Source organism: Suricata suricatta, chromosome 15, assembly GCF_006229205.1.
Source record: "Suricata suricatta isolate VVHF042 chromosome 15, meerkat_22Aug2017_6uvM2_HiC, whole genome shotgun sequence".
Taxonomy (NCBI): Eukaryota; Metazoa; Chordata; class Mammalia; order Carnivora; family Herpestidae; genus Suricata; species Suricata suricatta.
The window spans coordinates 38547840-38569302 of NC_043714.1; the positions used below are offsets into that span (position 1 = coordinate 38547840).

Below are 21463 nucleotides of genomic sequence, written 5' to 3' on the forward strand. Positions count from 1 at the left end.
TGGTTAATCCAATGAGCCAACCAGGAGCCTCCTGGAACCTGTATATTTAAGACCTCCCCAGAGGATTTCTAAATTTGAGAAACACTGAGAACATATCAGTCATTCTCAAATTGTAGAGTGCATCAAATTTTAGCAGAATCACATTCAGGGCTTGTTAATTTTTTTTTTACATTTATTTATTTTTGAGAGACAGAGAGAGAGAGAACATGAAGAGGGGACAGGCAGAGAGAGAAAGAGACACAGAATCCGAAGGAGGCTCCACACTCTGAGCTAGTGGTCAGCACAGAGCCTGATACGGGGCTCAAACCCACGAACCGTGAGATCATGACCTGAGCCGAAGTTCACACTCAACTGCTCAACCCAGCCATCCAGGTGCCCCATTGCAGGGCTTGTTAAAGCACACATTTCTTAGGTCTGGGGCTGTGCCTTGGAAATGTGCATTTCTAACAAATTCCCAGCTGATGCCGAGCTGCTGATTTGAAGACCAGTCTAAAAATCACTGATTTAGATCTTTGCTGTAGTTGCTTAATTGCTGTTTCTGCTCAGGCTCTTTCCTCTCTAGTCCATTCCACTGCACCAGAGCTATTTATTTTTATTTTGAGAGAGACAGAGAGAGAGAGCGCGAGCACAAGCAGGGAAAGGGCAGAGAGGGAGACACAGAATCCAAAGCAGGCTCCAGACTCCAAGCTGTCAGCACAGAGCCCAATGTTGGGGTCATACTCACAAACCACAAGACCATGACCTGAGCCAAAGTTGAATTCCTGGAGTCTGCTTTGGATTCTGTGTCTCCCTCTTTCTGCCCCTCCCTGACTCATGCTCTCTCATGCGCTTGTGTGCTCTCTCTCTCTCTCAAAAATAGACATTAAGAAAAAATTTAGGGGCACCTGGGTGGCTCAGTGGATTAGGCGTCTGACTTTGGCTCAGGTCATGATCTCACAGTTTGTGAGTTCAGGCCTTGTGTTGGGCTCTGTGCTGACAGCTCAGAGCCTGGAGCCTGCTTCTGATTCTGTGTCTCCCTCTCTCTGCTCCTCCCCCACTTATTCTCTCTCAAATATAAACATTAAAAAAAAAAAGAAAAAATTAAGAAAAAGAACTGATTATTTCTCAGAGATTATATTCAACTTAAAGCTAAAAAGCTAGTCAAGTAATTATGTATCTATATATACCCTTATGTTATTTTTAAGAAATGCAGTTACTTAAAAAACTATTTTTCTGTGTACTTATGTCAGACATTAGGGACAAACTTTGAATACTAGCTAATGTGAAAAATGCATCTTTAGAGAGAATGAACTCATTAAGTTTTAGGATTGAAAAATATTTAGATTATCTTGGGGTTTTTTTTGAGGCTACTAGTAATGAAAAGATTTCTATTATCTTCTCCTTAAATCAGTCTTTAGAGCTCAGCTTTAAGTACTTCCAAACAAACATACTTTATATGAGCATGAGTGCATGAGATTCATACACTCCTGTTGTTTAAGAACTCTATATTTTATTCCAGTTATATAGGCTGAGTCAAGAAAACCTTGGGAAAAATATGGCTATTTTCTCAAAGTTATCAACTTTATTTCTGTATATAAAGTCCAGAGTTTATTAGATGTTTCTGATTCTCAAAAGAACCATTATTAGACTCATTTAGGCTTTAAAAAATTGCATAATAAAATAGCATATGTAGGTATAAATCTGAAACACAAAAAAATATATATATATATTTTTTAATGTTTTATTTTTCAGAGAGAGAGAGATGGCATGAGCAGGGAAGGGTCAAAGAAGAGGGAGACACAGTATCCGAAGACAGGCTCCAGGTTCTGAGCTAGATAGCAGCACAGAGCCTGACGTGGGGCTAAAACCCACAACTGCGAGATCATGACCTGAGCCGAAGCCGGATGCTCACCCGACTAAGCCACCCAGGTGCCCCGGAGCATATATATTTCTAATATGAAGAAGAATGTCAGGTTTCTTTTGGTACAGCCAAAAGATTCCCAAAACTGTGCACCAGGTCATCCTAGTAAATAAATTAACACAGATGTCATAGGGTATATAAAATTCTTGAGAGTAACACATCTGTTGGACACAACACAAACTACTAGTTCAAGGTACTTTAATTAGCATTAAATTTTTTCCATAACAGTGTATCTTTGCAAAATGCTGTTTTCAGCAGTTCTGATAAAAAGTACTGTGCAAAAAGCATTGTGGAACAGGAGATGATACTGATGGTATCCAAGCTAATTCCAAAGTCTAAGAAGTTAGCAGTGTTCAGTTACTCATGGTTATGATATAAATTCTTATTAAGTTGTTTGGACCCAACCGTTAATAAATAAAAGTATTAGGTATTTCTTTCGATTAGCTGTGCTGTGAAAAAGCTACTGCCAACACTAAAGGGCACCGTGAGCTGATAACTTTACTGGGGACATCTGTGGCATAGGCAAAAATACACTAACACCGAAGTCACCTCATTGTTCATGTTCTACCTAAGAAATTTTGTAAACAGTTATATATGAAAGGGAAAAAATATATACAAACATACATACAAAGTTTGGATTTTTATTGAAATTTTGTGTTAGGTATCAAACAAAATCTGCTTTCTTCAGATAAAAATATTCTCTCAGATGTCTCCAGATAACTGCTAAGTCTAAGTTGGTCCTTCAATGTCTTCTTTTATTTTTATCATCCTCCTGAAACGGTCGTAGACACTCAGGATGTTCCCGAAAACATTTTTATCGTGTAAAAGATCGTACATGACGACCTCTGCCACTGCCTCCACTAACAAACTTTCCTCTTGAGCCTCCGCTGCCACTATTTGCACTTGCCCAGGAAGGTCCAAGTCCCCCACGACCTCTAGAAGCACGGTCCCGAGGACTTGGGCGGTAGCCTATAAAAGAGAATATAGTTTTTAGTCATAACATCCTTTATGTTCCCACTATAGAAATGGTAACCTATAGAACTCAGCTCAAACTAAGACAAGAATTACTCTTTGCTCCTTTAAAGTCTATGTGCAGGTTCTGTGAATGCGGTGAAGACTGCTGAACTGTCCACTTTAAATAGGCAAACTGTATGATATGAGAATTATATCTCAAATAAAGTTGTTATAAAAAAAAGTGCATGTGAAACCAAAAGCTACTTCTGACCAGAATTCTGGACTTCATATAATAATGTTTGACAAAAAACAGGTTATGTGCCTACACACACAAGACAGTATTGTAAACAAAATACAATATACTGCATGAAGATATCTCTATTATTAAAATACTTTGGTCAAAAAAGTATCTTAAGGGTTGGCTTTCATTATCAGCCCATCACTATGAAACTGCTCAGATTATACACATAGTTCAGAATCCAGAATTTTTATTATTCCCACAGAATATGGACATTGGGCATTTATTTACTGATATAAAATTAAATTGACTTTAAAATTATAAGTCTATGTTCTAAAATATTCTCTCTCAGAATGAAAGTATATGACATCTGACAACTTGAAAAGGAGGATTTGCATCACCTCCCCTACCCACTGCCTCAGTGATATCAGCTCAGGGGGATGTATACCTGTAGAACTGAGTGGTCGTAATGGTGGAAGAGGTCCCCTGTTAAAATTGCTCTGGCCTCCACGACTTTCATTGTACGTTCCTCGAGGAGTGTTCTGAGCACTCCAACTGGAGCCTCTTGTTCCCTCCCGACGACTGTAGTTTCCTAAAAACAATAAACACAATCAATATCTACTATTTTCACAACTTCAACTGGATTAAAAAAGATTCAACAGGTTTTTCTTATTCTTCAAAGTAATGGAAAAGAAACTATGCAATTTCTGGACGAGGCTGATATACTACAGTGTGTCAGCATCCTATGTGGTTAGAAGCAGAGGCTCTAGAGTCAGACTGCCAGCATTCAAATATGGGTTCTGCCACTTACATGTATATGTCCTGGTCAGCTGATAGTCTTCTCTTCTGTAAAACGGGTATATAACAGAGCCTACCTCAAAGGGTTGATGTAAGAGTGTTATATATAATAGTCCTAACACAGCTATGTGTTTGTTATTAATATAAACTGCTATTCACTTTCATTGTGAACCTCCTAACTCAGCAACATGAAAACATGTCAACAATCCACTAGGTTAGTATAATTTCTACAAATATACTCAGTTTCTAAAATCTTGAAACTTTTTAAAAATAAAGAATAATGATCAATAAATCACAGAAGCAAAATATATGATGCAATAAGTAGAAGTAGCCACTTTTATCAATCAATAAAACATGTTTTGTGGTTTTCTGTTATGTTCCACAACAGTAGGGGTGCCTGGCTGGCTAAGTTGGTGGAGTATGCAACTCTTGATCTCAGGGTTGTGAGTATGACTCCCACATTTAGTGTAGGGATTACATAAAAATAAAATCTTTTTTTTTTTTTAACATTTATTTTTTGAGAGACAGAAAAACAGTGTGATCAGGGGAGGGGCAGAAAGAGAGAAGGAGACAGAGAATCTGAAGCAGGCTCCTGGCTCTGGGCTGGCAGCACAGAACCCAAGGTAGGGCTTGAACCCACAAACCATGAGATCATGACCTGAGCTTAACTGACTGAGCCACCCAGGTTCCCCAAGAATCTTTAAAAATAAATTTTCGGGCGCCTGGGTGGCTCAGTTGGTTAAGCGTCCGACTTCGGCTCAGGTCAGATCTCACGTTGGTGGGTTCGAGCCCCACGTCAGGCTCTGTGCTAACAGCTAGCTCAGAACCTGGAGCCTGTTTCCGGTTCTGTGTCTCCTTCTCTCTCTCTACACCTCCCCCTCTCATGCTCTGTCTCTCGCTGTATCAAAAATAAAAAAAAATAAAAAAAAAAAAAATTTCCCCGAACAGTAGCTTAAAAAAGAAACAAGATTTGTATTTAAAGCTCTGCTCTGCAGTGATCTCCCTAGGTCCCTTAAGGAGGGTAGCATTCTGAAACAGGTGTGAATAGGTGTCGAACATTTTAAATGGAATTCATTCACAGGTAAAATCCTTAAAGAATTTAAAACAGATTAAATAGGGGTGTCTGGCTGGCTCAGTCAGTAGAACGAACATCTCTTGACTTTGGTGTTGTGGATTCGAACCCCACGTTGGGTATAGAGATTTAAAAATAAAATCTTAAGGGGCACCTGGGTGGCTCAGTTGGTTAAGAATCCAACTCTTGGGCGCCTGGGTGGCTCAGTTGGTTGAGCCTCTGACTTCAGCTCAGGTCATGATCTCATGTTCGTGGGTTCGAGCCCCACATCAGGCTCTGTGCTGACCGCTCAGAGCCCGAAGCCTGCTTCTGATTCTGTGTCTCCCTCTCTCTCTGCCCCTCCCCACTCATGCTCTGAATCTGTCTCAAATATAAATAAAACATTAAAAAAAATTAAAAAAAAAAAAAAAGAATCCAACTTTTGATTTCAGCTCAGGCCATGATCCAAAGGTCAATCAAGCCCTGAGTCAGGCCCTCCACTGAGTGTGGGACCTGCTTAAGATTTTCTCTCTTTCCGATCCTGGGGCGCCTGGGTGGCTCAGTCGGTTAAGCATCCAGCTTTGGCTCAGGTCATGATCTCACGGTTCGTGGGATCAAGCCCCGCATCAGGCTCTGTGCTGACAGCTAGTTCAGAGCCTGGAGCCTGCTTCAGATTCTGTGTCTCCCTCTCTCTCTGACCCTCCCCTGCTCACGCTGTCTCTCTCTCTCTCAAAAATAAATAAAAAACATAAAAAAAATAAATAAATAAAGATTTTCTCTCTTTCCCCCTCCACCCCTCTCCTCTGCTTGTGCATTCTGTCTAAAATAAAACTTAAAAATAAATAAATACATCCTAAAAAAAAATTAAATATAACATCAAGATGCAAGTAGATAAGAGAATCAATGGCTAACTACATAGAAGAATCCTAAGGAAATTGTTGGTAAGTAGAACTGTGACAATGTATAGATACTATTCAGAAAGAATAAAAAGGAAAATAATTAGCCAACTGACTTCTTTTAAACTTATCACTAAATATGCAATTAATTAAATATTAACTTAAAAAAGACTTCATCTGGGGCCCCTGGGTGGCTCAGGTTAAGCGTCCAATTTCAGCTCAGGTCATGATCTCAAGATTTGTGAATTCAAGCCCTGAATTAAGGTCTATGCTGACAGCTCAGAGCCTGAAGCCTGCTTCGGATTCTGTGTCTCCCTCTCTCTCTGCCCCTCTCCTGCTTGCTCTCTGTCCGTCTCTCACTCTCTCAAAATAAACATTTTTTAAAAATTAAAAAACTGTTAAAAATTTTTTAATTGAAAAAAACTTTTTTTTCTCTCCAATAAAGTACTCAGCAAATACTTACCAGTGGTCTGAGAAGCAGTTTAATTATAGTAACCAAAAAGTACTTCATCTGCATCACTTACATCTAAATCACTTCAATATACTAATATTCCAATCTTGTAACTCACTAGAAAGTACACATAAATAGTTATTACCTTTTGAAGCAGGTGGTGTGAAAAACCTATTCTGACTGTGAAAAGCACCCCGTCCTCCTCGATTGCCTGAAAATCCACCACGAGAAGAAATCTTCTGTGATACTTTAAGTGGCCGTTTCGGTGGGGGTATTCCATCTTGAGGGACCACTTCTTTACTTTCAGCTGCAACAAAGTCATCCACGTGCATAGATGGTGGTCTGCTTGTGTTTTGTTTTCTCTGACGAAAAATATCATGGGGTCGTATGCCCTGTCCAAATCCTCCCCTGCCCCTTCCTCTTGGTGGTGGCACCACATGAGCTCGTTTGGCAGGTTCAATGTATTCAGACTTCCCACTATTAAAACAAAAACACTCCATGAACACTTTTTCTTTTTTTCCCTATGTCCAGGGAATATTTAAGTCAGTCTTTCTAAGATTGAAAACTACATTTGAATTAGTTCTTATTTCAATTGTGTTAACATTGCAAATACCTCTATTACTTTCACAACATTCTAGCTAAGAATGGTGCACACATTTTATGATATAACTAACAATTATTTAAAATAATCCAGTTCACCTCTCATTCAAACCTTCCAAACCCTCATAAAGTAGAACATAACAAATGTACCAGGGATACCCTGGCCAAAATAGTATCTTAAAAACAATTCTAAACAATATTCGTGACTCAAGTATTATGTTATTTTCCTTTTTTCTCTAATAGTTATGTGTCTATCTTAAAATACATTGCAATAAATAAGCTTCTGTGACCACAATCAAGATCTTCAGTAGAATAAAATTTTACCTTGAAGTTATAAAGGTCTCATGCTTATGCTTCCCAAGTTTGAATCCTTTAGTAGTCTTAGTTCTCCCTGGAGAGGATGGTTCTGACAAAAATGAGCGCTCTAATTCTGAGTGCAAGTCAAAGTCACTACAGCATTTTTCAGAGAGCTCAATTAGATCAACCTTTACCTGCAGTCATAAAAATGAAACAAAATGAAAAATACATCTTAAATGTAATTATATTCAGCTCAGGTCATGATCTCGCAGTTTGTGAGTTCGAGCCCTGTGTTGGGCTCTATGCTGACAGTTCAGAGTCTGGAGCCTCCTTCAGATTCTGTGTCTCCCCCTCTCTCTGCCCCTCCATGCTCATGCTCTGTCTCTCTCAGTCTCTCTGCCCCTCCATGCTCATGCTCTGTCTCTCTCAGTCTCTCAATAATAAATAATTTTTTAAAAGTTAAAAAATTAAAAAAAAGAAAAAAGAAAGAAAAAGTAGTACAATATGTGGCTGAAATCATCCTCCCTAATATAGCTCTGAGAAGCCTAAATCAGCATGCTTTTAATTGTAAATGTTTAAACACACTCTCACACGTTCAGCAGTATGTTTAAGAATGTAAATTCCCATTTGTACCTATATTATTTTAACAAATAGATTCTTTACATCTGCCCCAAATTAAAAGTAGATTGTCACAATACCATTCCTTTCCTTAAACTGAAAAACAGAAATGAATTATAATTTTGTGGGCTACTTTTCTCTATTCTATACCCTATAAATATAAGAAAACAAAGTGCTTCAGAGTACTTAAGCGAAAACATAATTTTTCCCTAAAAAATCTCATTCTCAGGGAACCCTGGTGGCTCAGTCAGTTGAGCATCCAACTCTTGATTTTGGCTCAGGTCACGATCCCAGGGTCATCAGATCCAGCCCTGCATTGGTCTCCACACTGAGCGTGGAGCCTGCTTAAGATTCTCTCTCTCTCTCTCTCTCTCTCTCTCTCTCTCTCCCTCTGCACCCCTCCCCTGTTCTCACTCTCTAAAAAAAATAAAAAGAAAGAATCTCATTCTCAAATATACAGATCACTAACTAGAAACAAAACAAGCAGCATAAGATACTGAATGTCCTAGATACCATTAAGTGGGCAACTGATATGAAAATAATACAGTACTGGTCCCCAAAGGGGCTTTTTTTTTTTAATAGATTTTATTTTTAAGTAACCTCTATTACCCACCATGGTGCTCGAACTCACAATACGAAGAAGAGTTGCATGCTCTAGTGACAGCCAGCTAGGCACCCCCAAATGGGCTTTTAACAGCCATACAACACATAACTTATTTTAGTGCTAAGAATACACACAAAAACCAAAAAAAAAAAATCAACAGTAACTTTTATCTAAATATTTAGTCATAAAATTACTTATACCAAATCCAGATCTGTATCAATCTCCTCCGCCTGAAATGGAGTGAACCACATGGATTTCAACTGATCATCCATGACATCAGCTAACACATATGCTGTCCTAGAACAGAAAAGGTATTTGGTAAAAAGCAGAATTCCAAAATCAAATATTTTAGCTTATCTTCTAAGCAAAATCTGTAGGATATACAATCAAAAACATTACCCTCAAAACTGTTGGTAAAATCAGTACGTAAAAAAAAACTGTACAGAAACTGCCCATATTTAATTTTTCTAAACTGATCACACTGGATAGGTATGTTCTAAAAGTACTGGGGCGCCTGGAAGGCTCAGTTGGTTAAGCATCTGCTTTCTGCTCAGGTCATAATCTCACAGTGGGTTCAAGTCCTGAGTCGGGCTCTGCGCTGACAGCTCAGAGCCTGGAGCCTGCTTTGGATTCTGTGTCTCCCTCTCTCTCTGCCCATACCTGCTCGCTCGCGCTCTCTCTCTCTCTCTCTCTCTCTCTCTCTCTCAAAATAAAATAAAGACATAAAATTTTTTAAAATAAATAAATAAAATAAAAGTACAGTGCTCCAAAGATCAAGAGGTATATAACCTCTAGACCAGAGATCAGTAAACCATGGCCCCCATTATGCCAGCCTGCTTGTATATAGCCTACAAGATAGGAATGGTTTGTTTATTATTTAAGTTTTGTTTCATTTGGTTTTAAGTAGGCTTCATGCCCAGCACAATGCCCAATGTGGGGCTTGAACTCAAAATACTAAGATCAAAACCTGAGCTGGGATGAAGAGTCAGATGCTTAACTGACTAAGCCACCCAGGTGCCCCTATTATTTAAGGTTTTTAAAAAAACCATAAGAAACATACAAAATGCTATAGAAGAATATGCAACAGAGGCTGAATGTGGCCTGCAAAGTCTAGAATTTTTTATGGTTTTTCTTTTTTTTTGAGAGAAGCGAGAGACAGCGTGAGCCAGGGAGGGTCAGAGAGAGAGGGAGGCACAGAATCTGAGGTAGGCTCCAGGCTCTGAGCTAGCTGTCAGCACAGAGTCTGACGTGGGGCTCGAACCCACAAACCATGAGATCATGACCTGAGCCAAAGTCTTACACTCAACTGACTGAGCCACCCAGGCGCCCCTAGAATTTTTATTATCTAGCCCTTAACAGAAAAATAGCTTGTTGGCCCTCTTTAGATCTCAGTCATTAAATATACAATATTTACTCAACCACAAAACATTGCTTGTTTTACCTATTATTAAAGAGATTCTGGAGAGATTCTGGAGCTGAAAGTACTGGTTCTATATCCTGGTCACCAAGAGGTAAAGGATCACCAGATGACTCCAGCATTTGCTTAAGTCCAACTACATTGTCCAACAAAGAATCCAGATTGTCATCATCTTTTGAATGTTCCTAGATATAGACAAAAACAGAATAAGATGATACAGGTAAAACTCGAACATTTATGCCCATAATCTACTGACTTTTTAATAGAAAAGGTTGTATTTTTTTATTACTAGAAATATGGGACACCATCAAAAACTTATCACTTAACATTAAACACATTCAAATAAAACAAACACCAAAACATTTGAATTTTATTTCTAGAGAATGGTAGCAAGGGACATCCTGCATTCAAATAGATAATTCAAAAACTACTGCCATCTTCCTTAAGATCATAATAGTATGGAGGACTTAACTCTAAATCATTAATTCAAAGATTCAAAGAGTTATTTGAAACTTTATTATAACTATTCAACTGAATGTTCGCCATTTAAAAAGGTCACTATGAAAAAGTTGCACTAGTCAAAAAGAGAAAAATATAGATCTTAGGAATGAGCAAATGTTTTTTAGTTTCTGTTTTTCTTTCTCTTTCCTTCTTTCTTTCTTTCTTTTTTTTTTTTTTTTTTTTTTTTTTTTTTTTTTTTTTTTTTTTACCAAAACAAGCTTCTCTAGTTCAAGGAACAAATTTTCTGGACTTTCTTCTTTGCTTTGTAGAAGCTGTTTTAACTCTGCAGCATTAATACTCATTGTCCGTGACGGATGAGCTCCCTCTACTTCCATGAGACCACTATCATCTCCACAACATCCCTGTAAATGTCACACACAAGTTAAATTTGAGAACAGAAAATTTGCAAAGACGCTTCCAAACTTATACATATAATTTAAGCCATTTCCTGCAATCTTCCCTTCAGTGCTTTGGTCTTACAAATGGCTGGTTTTAAGAAAGAGTTAATCAGCTTAAGACTGAAACACATTTTCTTTGAATAAGATATAATAAAGAGCTAAACATACATATTCAGTTCACTAGCAACAAGGTTTCTTAACAAAAATAAAATATACTGGCAGTTGCAGGGCATGTAACATACTGATTGATACTTAAGTTAATAAAATGTCTACTTACTATAATAACTGATGAAACCAGAATTTATCTTTCTAGAGATAAAGCAAACAACTAAAAAAAACAATAACTATTGTATTTAAGGGTATATTCTGTAATGAAAAAAGTTAATATTACCTGTTTTAAAAAGTAAGCCATATAATAAATGGTATTAAGATAGTGATACTCCCAAATCTGATCTACAGATTCAATACAATTCCTATCAAAATCCCAGCAATCTTTTTGTAGAAATTGATATAGAGATGGAAAAGTAGATTAGTGATTGCCATGATCTAAGTAAAAGGGGGGAATGGGAAGCTTCCATTATTGGGCACAGAGCTTCTTTTTGGGATTATGAAACATTCTGAAATTACACAGCAGTGATAGTTGCACAACATATTGAAAACTAAAGGGGTGAATTTTATGAGATATAGATCATACTTCAATAAATACATTATGAAAAAAGCAGAAGCAAGAAGAAAATCTAAGGTAATAGTGGTAAAATACAAAAGAAAGTGAAATATGAAAGGTATTACAAATAAAACTGACATGAATGACAGCAGCTGAAGAGGATGAAGAAAAGGAGGAAAGTTGGCTACTATTTCATGATTTCTATCTTGAAGGTCACAGAGGATCATGATACAAAAGTAGAACAGATAAAAGATCAAGTTTATGGGGGAAGATGATGAATTTGATTTTGGATATTGAGATTCTATCAAGCAGCCAAGGGCAAGGAGAGACAGGAGAGGGAAAAGGTGCCAGATAGAAGGTATAAGATCTACCTCATAGATAACAATGAAGTGATGGGGGGGAGCGGTTACATTCTCCTCTGATTAAGGAAGGAAACAACAGGTTGGATAGAACAGGGAAAGAATCTAAGGGAGAGTGAAAAGATTTAGAAACCAACAGGATGGCCTTGATCTTCTCACTGAAGGAGTTAAGAGAAGGAAATGCACTGGTGAGGGATGAATAAAAGCATTAATTAGGAGTCCTCAGGGCTCAGCAGCTCCTGGATAACAAGAATGAACACTGGTTAGTAGTTTTTGATCAATAACTGTTTAATTGAAGACATGCGTAAGAAAATCTGTCAAACTGCTTTATTAACAACACACCAGTTAGGACCTGGTAAAACGAATAAGTAGTCTTATATAAAAACTCCTAAAATTTCTTTATGGTAGCTATAGTCATACAATTAAATATGCTCTTTATCTTTCAGAATCAAAATTTGATCTTTCAGGATCCAAGTATCTGATAAATTTAATCACTTTAATAAAGTATATCTGACACAAAGCAAATACAAATCTACCAATAAAATTGGCACAAAAATAACTATAAAACAACATGCAGCCAAGAAGTGCTTACCAGAGTAAAAAAAAAATTTTTTTAGGTAGGCTCCATTCCTATTATGAAGCTCGAACTCATGACCTCACGAACAATAGTCTCATACTCTCCTGACTGAGCCAGTCAGGCGCCCACTACTGGAGGCGTACATATTCTTAATATAAATGACACTCATCAGAGAAATACACTAAACAGTAAACCTAATTTTGTTTTATGAAATCATCCCATAATATATTTATTTTGGTAACTGAACTAAACAAGTCCTCCACAATTCTTTCCAAACACAAATCTTAAATACAACTGAATTTCTTTCTTTTTTTTTTTTAATTTTTGCGAAAGAAAGTGTGAGCAGGGCAGCGAAATGCACTGACAGCAGGAAGCCAGATGCAGCATTTGAACCTCACAAACCCTAAGATCATAACCTGAGCCAAAGTCAGACGCTCAACCCACTGAGCCATGCAGGTGCCTCTGAGCTGAATTTCCTAAACCAGTGTTAACAGAATACAGCCCCACAGGATGTTAATAATACATGCATACGTGCACACATACACAACACACACGCAAGTATTTTGCAGATAATACATTGGGAAAAGCTAGATTACAGTGCATTAAAGCAAGTTTCTATTTATCCAGGAACTTTGAGATCTTTTACTACAGTAATATGCACAGTTAAGTTCCATCGGTGAGACTTTTCTACACTTATCTGATCACACTCTTTAAAGGCTTCTGGAATTGTGTCCATAACATATACTAGATTTTGGAAAATACAATGGGAGAAATCTTTATTTTGAGAGAGAGAGAGAATCCCAAGCAGGCTCCACACAAGTGGCACAGAACCTGATGTGGGGATCAAACTCAAAAACTGTGAGAGCATGACCTGAGCCAAAATCAAGAATCAAAGGCTTAACTGACTAAGCTACCAAGGCACTACAGGTGAAATTCTTAGTTAGATTTTAACAGTAAAATTTTAGAGTTGGGGAAATAATCTTTACTTAGTATCTATGATGGATCCAAAATACCCTAGTATAATAAACTTTACAATCACCCCAAAATCACAATATCCAAAACACAATCAGTAAATGCTCAGTTAAATGACAGATGGTAAATACTTGACTAAGAGACTGATAAAATTTGACTGCCCTGAATGTCCCTGGCAAGGTTACTCAATATAAAAAATTATGTAAAAAATGAAGGCTCTATAAAGTAGTATTTTTCTCTAAGTTGTCAAGTTAAAGAGTATTCAAAAATTAATGATGTTTAATAAATTTAAAAAGAGTTCAGTAAATTCTACTCTTAAACATCTATCGTTTTTAGAAATCAAAACCTTGCATTTATAGTGGATAAGGGGACAGGAAAAAAACACTATTCTAAGTTCAGTTTATGTGCTGCCAAAGCAACACACACTATTCTACGTTCAAACTTCCAAAAAACATTCCAAGATATTTTTGAATCCAAGTGATTTTAACCTGACAAAAGTTTTTAAATTTAAAAAATACCAAATACATACATACATAATTATGTACACTTACCATTGTGTCAGAGTTAAGAATTTGTCTCATAAATTCCAAAAATGAAGATGCAAGTTCACCTGTATCTTTACTAAACGTGCTGACCACTCGTTTCAGTAAACTATGCAAAGCATTACTGTTTTTCCTTAAGGAACTGTAAATAAAGAGAGGATATGTCTCAAAATTTGAACATATAAATCCAGTATGAGAAATAAATGATCTCCAGTTCAAAGAGAACAAAATTTAATCTACCATTTAAAAAATGTTTTGGTGTGGCTATGTACACAAACCATTTAAAGAAAGCAATATCTACAGATACCTCCTTTTAAAAATACGCATCAATGGGGTGCCTGGGTAGCTCAGTTGGTTGAGCATCCGACTTCAGCTCAGGTCATGATCTCACAGTCTGTGAGTTCGAGCCCCGCACCAGACTCTATGCTGACAGCTCAGAGCCTGAAGCCTGCTTCAGATTCTGTGTCTCCCTCTCTCTCTCTTCCCCTCTCCCACTCACACTCAGAAATAAACATCAAAAAAAATTTTTTTAAATAAAAAAACCAAAAATATGCTTCAAGTCCCCCACAAAAAAAGAAAAAAATTTCTCCCAAATAATAGATATAAAACTTAGTAAAAGAAACTTCAAGGTTCCCTATTGTTTTATACTTTTTATAGCCTAAAAATTTCTCTAATACAAGAAGATTATAACTGTCTCAGAAGCCTAACTAGAAAGGCTGCTTTACGTAAAAATTATGTAAATTATTTGATAATAATTACTATTACTATAATTTGACAGAAGGAAATCAGGGTATTGGTTGGAAGTCTGCAAACTGTTTACATAAAAAACCAAACGGTACATATTTTACGCTGTGCTGGCTACATAAAAACATAGTCTGTTTCTCTCTACACACAACAGCAGTGTCGATCACAATTGCTCAAATGCTTGCTTAGAAGGAAAGGAGACATAAACAGCACATAACTGCCAGCTACGCTGCAACAGAACTGTATTTACAAACACTGGGGGTGGGCTGGCTTTGGCCTGTGGCCGAGTCTGCCAGCTCCTGATGTAGGTAGATTTAGGTATAACCATCAACCATGACAATATACAAGTCCTGCTAAAATTATTCTATACAATTACATAGCTCTTTGTGGATCAAAAGAGAATTTTAAGGGCAAAGTATTCTAATATTCAGTTGTATCCTTTGATCCTTTGAGTTGTAATAATTCATAATTAGTCCAAATGAAAATAAGATTATGCTAACACTAAACATGCAGTGTTACATTTGAAAAATATGGTTGGATTCTGAGATACCATCATAAAACACTCTGGTGAAGCACTACAAGAAAGAGAGAGAAAGACTCCTGCCCTTGAGAACTTTATAAAATACTGGAATGGACAAGGCACAACAATCAGGAATGAGATTAAATACAAAGATAATTTGATTAATGGAAAAACCATGGTCTATGCCAATTTCTAGCCTCTGCATATAACCTTAAGAAAATGAGTCATAGTTTCATAATCTATTAAAATCTGGGGTCCACTATATACCTATTAGAATATCTAAAATTTTAAAAACTAACAATACCAAAATCTGGTATTTTTGCTGCTCAACTTATTTTTTTAAGTTTATTTTTTATTTATTTTGAGAGAGAGAGATAGAGAGCAAGTAGGGGAGGGGCAGAGACAGAGGGAAACATAATCCGAAGTGGCTCCACACAAACAGCTCTCCACTGGACCCCTTCTGCTGCCTTAGGGCTCTGGATGTCCATGTAGTCCTAAAACCAAAAAGCCAGGGCTCCTTTATCTCAACCTGTCCCATAGTCACAAAGGCTGGTCCACATTCTACATATGCAAGCCAGAGGTAATACTCTGAAAGACTGAATTTGTATGGACCCTGAGATGAACTCTGATGGATAATAAAGCAATGTCATGAAACTTGAAAATAAATAAAAATATTATGTACATACAAATAGATACAATCCATACTGGTATATATCCCTGAATAAGTAAATAAATGAGGGAAAAGTGATAATTCTTTCTTATAGAAGGATAATTAATAAATTAAAAAGGAATAAGAGAGAGGCACCTGGGTGGTTCACTCAGTTAAGCCTCCTGACTTCAGCTCAGGTCATGATCTCACAGTTCCTGAGTTCAAGCTCAAGTTGGGCTCTGTGCTGACAGCTCACAGCCCAGAGCCTGCTTCAGACTCTGTTTCTCCCTCTCTCTCTGCCCCACCCCCATTCATTCTCTTTCTCTCTCTTTCTCAAAAATACATAAACATTTAAAAAATTGAAATAGGAAGTCATTAGGACACCACAGTAAACACTACCATATGCCTAGATACACTGATAAATACTAAAATTAGTGGACAAAAGAGTTTTTGTTCCTAACAGTTTTTTTAAATGTTTATTTATTTTGAGAGAGAGAAACAGAGACACAAAGAAAGTGAATATGAGGGGCAGAGAGAGGGGGAAAAAGAGAGAACTCAAGTAGGCTCCGCACTGTCAGTACAGAGTGTGACACAGCACTTGAACTCATGAACTGTGAGATCATGACCTGAGTGGAAGTCAAATGCACAACCGACTGAGCCACCCAGGCATCCCTAGTGGACAAAAGTTTTATACAGAAATAAAATCCTGTATTTGCAGAGTCTCAAAATACACTGCCCAAAATATTTAATTAAAAATGAAAAATTATTAAATTTACAGTGCAGAATTCTGACAGACAGCACCTCAGTCAAGTGATCAAAGTGAGTATCATCAGAAATACATCCAGAATTTCCTGATATGGTGCACAAAATGAGGTATCTCCATCTGTGTAATCTTCTCATTAAAGCATAATCTCAATCTAATTATGAGAAAACATTAGACAAAGCTAAATTGAGGAACAGTCTACAAAATAACTGACAAGTACTCTCCAAAAATGTCATGGTCATGAAAAACAAGGATACAGAAGACAAAGGATACATTACAATTAAAAGCAATGTAGTATCCTGTCTTGGATCCTAAAATGGAAATGGAAAAACTATAAAATTTAAATACATTTTTTATTTTAGTGAATAGTATTATGCTAAGGTTGGTTTCTCCGTTTTGATAAATATTCAATGGTTATGTAAGATATTAACATAAGGGTAAGCTGGACGAAGGACATATCTGAACTCTGTATTATTATTTTTGTTATTCTTCTTAAAGTACAACTACCTCAAAAAATTTTTTTTGAAACATGCTTCAGGGTTCTTGTGAGAACTACATAAAAAGTATAATAGTGACTTGCTTATTAAAAACAAAAAAAAGGCAGATAAAAAAACCAGATCATTCTTTGCCTCTGCTCAAAATCTTACAATGGCCTTTACAATAACACTAAAGGCCCTAGATCTGCTGCTCCCACTTCCCCCCACATTACTTCTCTGACCTATGCCCTATAATTTTTCTCCTCGCTCTTACTCCAAAGATAGCTTTGGCCTCATGGCTGTTTCTCAGACACATCAGGCATGCTATTTGTGATTGTTCTCCCCTAGGATATTGTCATGTCTCATTGTTTACCTCCTTTGGGTCTTGGTCATGTTCAAGGGTCACCTTCTCAGTGAGGACTTCCCTGATCACCTCATTTTTCAAATGACAACTCCTACCCTCACTCTGGCACTCACCAGTAACCTGACCTGCTCTACTTAATGTTTTTCTGTAATATACTATGTATTTACTAAATCCCTAGTATCTATAACAATATCTGGCCCAGAAGAGGCATTCAATAAAAATTTGTGGACTAAGCAAATCTAGTGTCCATTTTTATTCTTTCATAGTGCCTACTATATATCAGGTTTCTAGATGCTGGGTGACTAAATCAAGAAGACACAGTCCCTGTCTTAAGGTAGCTTATATTCAAATAAGCTATAAATCTATATAATGTAATGTCAAAGTATAACTACAGTTAAAAATATAAAGGGGGATAAGGAATGGGGACACAAAAGATAGACTATTTCAGTGTGTTTTTTTGTTTTGTTTTGTTTTTTAATTTTAAGTAGGCTCCACGCCCATCATGGGGCTTGAACTCACGACAGTGAGATTAGGAGTCCGATAACCATCTGACTTCAGCTCAGGTCATGATCCTGTAGTCGATGAGTCTGAGCCCCATGTTGGGCTCTTTGCTGAAAGCTCACAGCCTGAAGCCTGCTTCAGATTCTGTGTCTCCCTTGCTCTCTGCCCCTCCTCTGCTTGTGCTTCATCTCTCTCTCAAAAGTAAATTAAAAAAAAAAAACAAAAAAAACTGAGCCAGCCAGGTAGCCCAAGATAGACTATTTTAGACAGGTATTTTGACAGAAAAAATATTTATAGAGATACATGAGTGTAGTGAGAAACAAGTCCTATAAGGATCTAGAGGAAAAACATTTTAGGAAAACAAAACAAAACAAAAATGTCTGGAGTAGAAATGAGCTTGACAGGTAGCAAAACTGAGGATAAAAGAGCTATGAGGTTAAGTCAAAGAGATAAGCAAAGGCCAGATTGTATAGAGCCTTAAAGAACATTATAGAGTCTGGATTTTATTGCAGTATAATAGGAAGCCACCAGAAAGATTTAAGCAGAACAACAAATGTATCTGTTTTAAGTTTAAAATATCAGTCTGAATGCTCAGAGAATATTATTTTAGGGGGACAACAGTGGAAGCAAGGAGTAGATTGGAGACTACTGAAATGAGTCATGCACAAAAGGGTGATTAACTATGGAGTGTACAAAAGTGATAAAATTAGGGATACATTTGTAGGCATAATCCACTGGTCTTACTGATGGATTGCATGTAGGGAGCAAGGAAAAGTGAGAAATCAAGAATTTGTTGTTTTGGTAGGACACTTGTGTGGACAGTTAACATAACACCGGGATGAACAAGACAGAAACATGCTTGCGACCAAGAATATCAAGAGCTCTGCTTTAAATCTGTTCAGTTTGAAATGTCCAGTAGAAAGCCACACAGAGATGTCAAATAGAAGATGGGTTATATGGAGCTTAGCAGAAAAATTAAAGCTAAAAGGAGAAAAGAGGTTAAGACAACTTAGGAAAAGATTACCAACAGAAAAAAGACCAGAAACAGGAATCCAGCAAAGCCAAAAATACCACACATAATACAATGGCAAATGTATGCAAAGGGTATTTATAAGAGCTTAGAAATGGAGGAATCAAGAAAAGTTTTTTGGCTTTCCTGGAGATGGAGAGTATAAGATGAGTTTTAAGGATATAGAGTAAATATTCAGGCAATAGGAACAAGGATATTCCAGAAGTAAAATGTAAAGACTATAGTGAGAGACTAAAAAGGGGGTGGGAGGAATAGAAAAACTTGGGTTTTCAACAAGTACCACCAACTGAAAGAGAATATAAAGGAAGAGACAAGTTGGGGCACGTGGGTGGCTCAGTCCATTAAGCATCTGACATCAGCTCAGGTCATGATCTTGTAATCCGTGGGTTTGAGCACCATGTTGGGCTCTTTGCTGACAGCTCAGCTTCTGATTCTCTGTCTCTTTCTCTGACCGTCCCCACACATGCTCTGTGTCTCTCTCACTCTCAAAAATAAACAAACATTTAAAAAAAAAAAAAGATGAGACAAGTTTATCAGGAGAAAGAAGTGGAGAAGGTAGGAGCCAGCACCAAAGAGTATTTGGAACGTAAGTTTTCAACCAATGTTACAAGAATTAATAAAAGGCACAAACATGTTTCCTCCTCCTTTCTATGTCATATTCCTACAAACTTCTACAAATTTCCAAGCCAATCTATATAACATCCAGCTACCTTCCTAGAGAAGAAAAAGATGAAGGCACAGACAGAGACTGAAGCAGAAATTACACTTGAAGTTAATCATCTCAAGTTAATCATCTCAAATTAATTTTATCTCAGCCATTCCTCTACAAAATTAAAAAAAACACAGAATATCAAACCACCATCACTTTTGTTTGTTTGTTGTTTGCTTTTTAAATATATTTTTAATGCTGAAGATTGCTTTACTAGCCCACTTCACTACTAAAAAATCCTTTCCATAAATACAAATTTCTCCACATGAAAGAAATTATATCTTCCACCTTCTACAATAGCAATGAATTAATTAATTTGGGGAGAGATGAGAGAGTGAAAAATTGAAAATTCAAGAATATATTAAATTAGATAAAGCATTACCTTTTTAAATGAAATAATCCATAATCATGCTCTGCAAGAAACATCATTGTTCGGACACATGTCAGTAAACAGCTGTAACTGCTCTCAGAGTTAGCCAGCATAGCCAGTAGACAGTCACAGATTGAGGCCATCAATTCCTTGTTTGGTAGAGAATTAGAGAGCTGCTCCAGTTCAGAAATAGAACCTTCAGAAGAGTTTGGCAAAATAAGTGCAATGTCCTGTGAGGGTGGAGAGGAATAGGGAAAAAATTTTCTTTCCTTATTATCACCATCAATTAACATTTTTATTTCAGAAATACATAGCAATTAATACTTAGTAATTACCTCATCAAAACATTATCATTTTCCCATCCCAAATATAAATTCAAACACATTAAGAACAAAGGCATCGTTTTGTTCTTCTAAAAAAGATAAAAGAAGGATACACACTTAAAGAAATAAAGACAAATATTTTACTTTACAATATTTTTACCTTAAAAGAATTATCTATTTTTAAGCTTGCATTTATTTGTTTTATCATTTGTCTGGCTCTATGCCCAACGTGGGGCTTGAACTCGTGACCCCAAGATCAAGATTTGAATACTCTGGGGCACCTGGGTGGCTCAGTTGGTTAAGCGTCCAACTTCAGCTCAGGTCATGATCTCATGGTCTGTGAGTTCAAGTCCCACATTGGGCTCTGTGCGGACAGGTCAGGGCCTGGAGCTTGCTTTGGATTCTGTGTCTCCTTCTCTCTCGGCCTCTCTCCCATTTGTGCTCTGTCTCTCAAAAATAAATAAATGTAAAAAAAAAAATTTGCATACTCTACCGAATGAGCCAACTAGGTGCCCCTAAAAATTTTTCCTTCTGTACTGGATGAGTGTAGTTTCTATCTTCAAGTGGTTACATTCTTTTGGTAGTAAAAGATTTTAAATCATCATATTATTGATTCATTTGAATATCTTTTTAATTTATAAAGAAATAATTCAGTGAAATACATTTTTTAAATGTTTGTTTATTTTGGGGAGAGAGAGCAAGTGCACGCATGTGCAGGAGAGAGGCAGAGATAGAAGGATAGAGAATCCCAAGCAGGCTCTGACTGAGCCATCTAGGTGCCCCCAGTGAAATAAATTTTAATAAACTTAGCCATATTGGAATTTAAAACATCACAAGAAGAAATGGACAGAGCAAATAAACATTTAAGCAGTCTTCCAACTAAATATTTTCCTCTAGTTTTTATATACTTCTAAATTCAAGTTTTTCAATGATAAGCAAGTTTAACCAACAATAACTAAAAACTCCCACCACTCTTTTTATAGAAGTAAATAAAGGAGATTTTACAGAAACATTTTTAGGTATGTCTCACTGCCTTTAATCACTTCAACATACTGTAAACTAGTATTCAACATGGATTACAACTATAAAACAACGTTTGAATCAGAAGGCAAATATAGTAAGATGAGACCAAGAATGAAGTTCATGTGATCAGGGCAGCTATGGTACTATAGTATCA

The 21463-nt window shown here is 36.8% G+C and overlaps 1 protein-coding gene across 2 annotated transcripts in view; it reads right to left on the minus strand.

Annotated features, from left to right (window-relative positions):
- Window positions 1-2521: 2521 nt before the first annotated feature.
- Window positions 2522-21463, minus strand: part of VIRMA (vir like m6A methyltransferase associated) — a 62773-nt gene continuing 43831 nt past the window's right edge. The window contains exons 16-24 of one of the 2 annotated variants that reach the window (XM_029923432.1): window positions 19976-20193; window positions 13847-13979; window positions 10535-10687; window positions 9849-10009; window positions 8608-8704; window positions 7213-7379; window positions 6434-6765; window positions 3541-3684; window positions 2522-2869 (exon numbers count right to left, since the gene is read on the minus strand). In XM_029923432.1, the coding sequence (XP_029779292.1) occupies window positions 2715-2869; window positions 3541-3684; window positions 6434-6765; window positions 7213-7379; window positions 8608-8704; window positions 9849-10009; window positions 10535-10687; window positions 13847-13979; window positions 19976-20193 (1560 nt within the window). In that variant the 3' untranslated portion in view covers window positions 2522-2714. The remainder of the gene's footprint in view (window positions 2870-3540; window positions 3685-6433; window positions 6766-7212; window positions 7380-8607; window positions 8705-9848; window positions 10010-10534; window positions 10688-13846; window positions 13980-19975; window positions 20194-21463) is intronic. The other variant, XM_029923433.1, reaches the window with a different exon arrangement.